The sequence below is a fragment of the Clarias gariepinus genome, chromosome 15 (genome assembly GCF_024256425.1).
Source record: "Clarias gariepinus isolate MV-2021 ecotype Netherlands chromosome 15, CGAR_prim_01v2, whole genome shotgun sequence".
Taxonomy (NCBI): Eukaryota; Metazoa; Chordata; class Actinopteri; order Siluriformes; family Clariidae; genus Clarias; species Clarias gariepinus.
Genome location: NC_071114.1, coordinates 18,443,433 through 18,447,920, shown reverse-complemented (window position 1 = coordinate 18,447,920; position 4,488 = coordinate 18,443,433). Strand labels below are relative to the sequence as shown.

The 4,488-nt window shown below is 35.2% G+C and overlaps 1 protein-coding gene across 1 annotated transcript; it reads left to right on the top strand.

The window, feature by feature from the left end:
- The first annotated feature begins 513 nt into the window (after window positions 1–513).
- On the top strand, window positions 514–4,488 carry kng1 (kininogen 1). Its single transcript, XM_053513674.1, has 7 exons — window positions 514–822; window positions 1,065–1,181; window positions 1,253–1,322; window positions 2,768–2,943; window positions 3,106–3,216; window positions 3,496–3,585; window positions 4,020–4,488. Exons 1-7 carry the CDS (start codon window positions 625–627, stop codon window positions 4,341–4,343), a joined length of 1,086 nt encoding a protein of 361 aa, XP_053369649.1. The 5' UTR covers window positions 514–624; the 3' UTR covers window positions 4,344–4,488.

Sequence of the window (4,488 nt, the reverse complement as noted above, 5' to 3'; positions counted from 1 at the left end):
ACCTGTAAACATCATGTGGGAAGGAAACATATGAAGTGGATATACAATGTGCATTAGTCCTTAATTAAATATACATTTGCATTGTGCAGAAAGTAAAGGAAAGAATCTTGCTGGAGTAATACTAGTACACATCACAAGATCATTAAAATTAAGGCTGCGTCTTTTATCCATGCTTTGGATAAGGCCGTGCCTTTGTGTTTGGCAAGTACATTTTTGACAACCATGTTAAGGTTGTATAATAAAAGCCTTATAGGGAGATGGGAGGCAGGGCTATTGTATAATCTATTATTTATGTGTTTCTGAATGATGGGATTGTTACCGGTTTGCACCTTTAAATGCTTTAGTCAAGTTGTTCACTTCAAAGTGTGTGTGTGTGTGTGTGTGTGTGTGTGTGTGTGTGTGTGTGTGTGTGTGAGCACTCTGAACCCAAATGAAAGTATTGATTTTTGAGAAACGTGTGGGCAGAGGCAAAGGCTCCCAAGTAAGTAAACATTTGCACTATATTCCCAGCAAATGAGTGTGTATCATCAGATCAGTGCGTTGACACTGTGTGGGTTATTTAGGTAACTGCGTCTTTTTAGCTACCAGGCAGCCAGAAAAAGGCATGCGCAAGACCTCAGGATAATGCAAGGACACAGAATTTGGGTGATTTTGGCCTTAACTTGGCTTTTTTGCTCTGAATCACATGCAAATGATGAGACCAGGCTTCAGTGTGATGATCAAAGCGTGGAAGATATTGTGTCGTCAGTTCTTTTAGAACACAATAAACAGTTAACTGAAGGAAACCAGCTTGCTCTATATCAGATCCTTAAGGCTATAAAGGTAGGCTGTGTAGTTATGAAATCTTAGTAACTGGTATGTTTATCTATATTTCTAACATTTCATCTCTTTATTAATTACCCTATTTACAATATTAAATCTTCATAGAGAGAGATATTTATCAGTAAAATAAGATTAACACGTTTAAACAAGTTTATGGTCTTATGATCAGTTAAATTGTGTATTTAGTGTGTGATCTTCAATTCAAGCAATATCTTTAATCCATTATTTCTTTTCTATTTCAGCTCAAAAATGAATCAAGTGAATTTCTTTCAGTACATTTTACAGCAAGGGAATCTGACTGTGCAGTAGGAAATGAGAAAACCTGGAAGGAGTGTGACTACTTGCAAGATTCCTCAAAGGTAATAAATAAATAAATAAATAGAATGCAAGTAATGTGGCCTCATCTGATTATTTTGACTGTCATCCCTAGCCGATCAAACATTGTCGTGCAAGACTTCAGCTGAAAGAAACAAACGAGATCTTGGCACATCACTGTTCAGGTGGGTCAATAGATTAAACTTTATCTCTTTTATATTTAGACATGTTGTCACTAGGGGGCACTGCAGACATTCCTGGAATTTTTAGCGCTCACAAACAATTCCTAGAAATTTAAGTCAGATTTCAAAAAATCTGTACAAAATTATAATAAAAATGTTTTTTAGTAAAAAAAAATGTTAATAGCATCATGTCTCTATTAACTAAACTATTTCAAGTGTCAAATCTCGAGAGAGAGAGAGAGAGAGAGAGAGAGAGAGAGAGAGAGAGATATTTGACAGTCAAATAAGTTTCACAAGTTAAACAAATCTAGCCCAGAGGCCAGTGATCAGTTAAGTTCAGCCACCAGTAAAGTTTAAAGAAGGAACTTTAGAGTATGGTGACAGGAAATTTATTATGAATTTAACATTTAAACATTCGTAGACATCCAATGAATTATATATATATATATATATATAATTATATATGGTGCTATTGCCATATAAAGAATGAGGCATAGACCAAAGAGGGGAATGTTTTTTAGGCACCTGGCGGTAAACCACAGGAAGTATTGCCTTATGTGGAATGATATAAAATGCCACAGTAAGCTAAGTGAACTTCTAATCCTAAATCTGAGTTTCTTCCTCATTTACGGAGTCTGAAATTATATCCTTCCTCATTTAACTTTGAAATTATGTCTCACGGAAACTTAAGTACTTTTGTAAGTTGCCCTGGATAAGGGCATCTGCCTAATGCCTACAGTAAATGTAAATATATAAAAACTGTGCCATTAATTAAACTAAATTAATAGACAAAAATCACCTATCACTAGATAAAGCATGACTGATTTTACTCTGGTCACAGCAGGTTTCACCAAAAAGAGCTTAAAGATTATTTTACATTGCTCCCTGAGTTTAATATCATCCGGTTGAATCTGTTGCATGGTTCAATGATAGAGTTGACACAAATAGCCAACTCACATATTTGAGATCAGATTTCAATTTTAACCCAAAAAACAGCACATCCACATTTTTTTCACGTAGGAACAGAATTATCCTGATTCACTTACATTGTTTGTAACACTTATAGATGGGAGATCACACGTATTCTCCTTTTTTATGGTAGTACCTCTCATCCCTCCTCACTGAGAGAGCTTGGCCAGTCAGCTTTCTCTAGACCTCTGGCTGCGAACTTTTTTAAATACTGTTGACATGCTCTGTGCATATTAGACATTGGAAAAGTTTCAGCTTCAACTCTGACTTTTCCACAGCGTTGACACTTCTTGCATAAATGTTAAACATTTTCCTTATAGAAAATGTCACCATATCTTTATACTATAGCCCTCCGATTTTAATATTGCTTTATGTAGCACATCAACTGTACACTAGTTACTGTTACCACCTGATAGTTTTCAGTATCATTTTAATGTCTACAGTAGATTTATACAGATTTGTGTTTTTTGTCTTGTCAGTGGAGCCTCCTATCATTGTAGGACCCCGTCGCCCATGTCTGGGCTGCCCTGAGAATATCAAAATCGACAGTGAGGATATTATTGAGCCTCTGAGCTACTCCGTTGCCAAAGCCAACATAAATAACCAGCATACACATCATTTCCTCCTCTACAATGTTGCCTGGGCTACAAGACAGGTAAGTTCTCTCTGAGCACACACCACAGATAATGAGTTAACTTGATTAGACTATCTGTGTATAAATCAAAATATATTTACAGTGTAATAATTATAACGATAACTAATTATAGTAGCACACGTTAGTGGTAACCTGTGTGTGTGTGTGTGTTTTCTTGTGTAGGTGATAGCTGGATTCAGATATCGGCTGCAGTTTGACATGGAAAAAAGTAACTGCACTAAAGAAAACTTTAAGGACATCACTGAGGAATGTCACCCTGACCACGCAGAATCAGTAAGAATCAAATAGTAAATAAGACAATCTGACAAATAGTAAATAAGACAATCTGACATATGTAAATGTACCCATTACCCTAAATGTCTTCTACCAAATCATCCTACACTCACATCAAAGACAATTTCTGACTCTATAGCAACATTTGTACATAAAATGGCCAAATATTAAGGATTTACTAACAAATCATAGACTTGTTAGTTTCAACTTAATGTGTTAAAAAAAATTTTTTACTTCTATTGATATTCTTCATATATGTCCTTGTTTTAACTTTTTAAGGTGTTAATCAAATGCAACTCGACTGTGGATGTGGCCCCATGGAGACATGAGCTTCCTGACACTAGTGTGAATTGTGCACCTTTACATATGGTGAGATGATGGGAGCTTTAAAAAAAATTATATATTATAGGAATTAAATAGATGGATAGATAGATAGATAGATAGATAGATAGATAGATAGATAGATAGATAGATAGATAGATAGATTATAATACTGTAATTAATACAAAAAGTTATATAATTCAGTTTAAACTTTCATTGAAAGATTATAGAAAGTATATTTATTTATGTACAGTACATGGTAAAAAAAAAAAAAGACAAATAAATCTTTGGCTCCAACATCACTTCAGCATTCTTTTTTTGTTTTTGTTTGTTTGTTTGTTTGTTTGTAGTTTTTAGTTTTTTGGCTTAAAGAGAAATGAATTACTGTGTACACATAACCAGCACCTTATTAGCATTCATGTGTAAACATCTTTATTTAACTTCTTTATATAATTTCTTGTTTCTCCAAATGTTAATTTCAGAGATTTGCAACACGCCGACGTCCTCCAGGTTGGAGTCCACTGAGGACCATACACAACTTTCAGGTCACATCTAAAAAGCAGGAATCATCTGAAGAATCCCAGGAGGGAAAAGCAAAGCATGGCTCACCTTCAGACCCAAACCCGAATCCAGAGCCTAAGCTCTCTCAGGACATAAAGGTCACAGTTAGTAATACCACTTCCATTAACTGTCCCAGCAAACCATGGAAAGATTTTGCTGTTGATCTTCTTCCTCCTCCCCCTCCTCCTCCTCCTCCTCGTCCTCGTCCTGATCCCCTTAGTGAAAGTGATCTGGTTACTGGGTAATCAATGTTTACAATATCTACAGTCAAATCCCTCTTTTATCTAATTTTGAATAAACTTTTTCAGACATTTCTTTACATATTACAGCAGTGATGCGATGTGAACTAGTATACTTATGTCTCAATAAAGAGGAAAATACATAACTTTA

Excerpts from the sequence above, each read along its gene's own strand:
- kng1 (XM_053513674.1), top strand. The coding sequence starts at position 625 with ATGCAAGGACACAGAATTTGGGTGATTTTGGCCTTAACTTGGCTTTTT. Across the intron at positions 823-1,064 it reads AGATCCTTAAGGCTATAAAG|CTCAAAAATGAATCAAGTGA; the intron begins GTAGGCTGTGTA and ends TTTCTATTTCAG. Across the intron at positions 3,586-4,019 it reads ATTGTGCACCTTTACATATG|AGATTTGCAACACGCCGACG; the intron begins GTGAGATGATGG and ends TGTTAATTTCAG.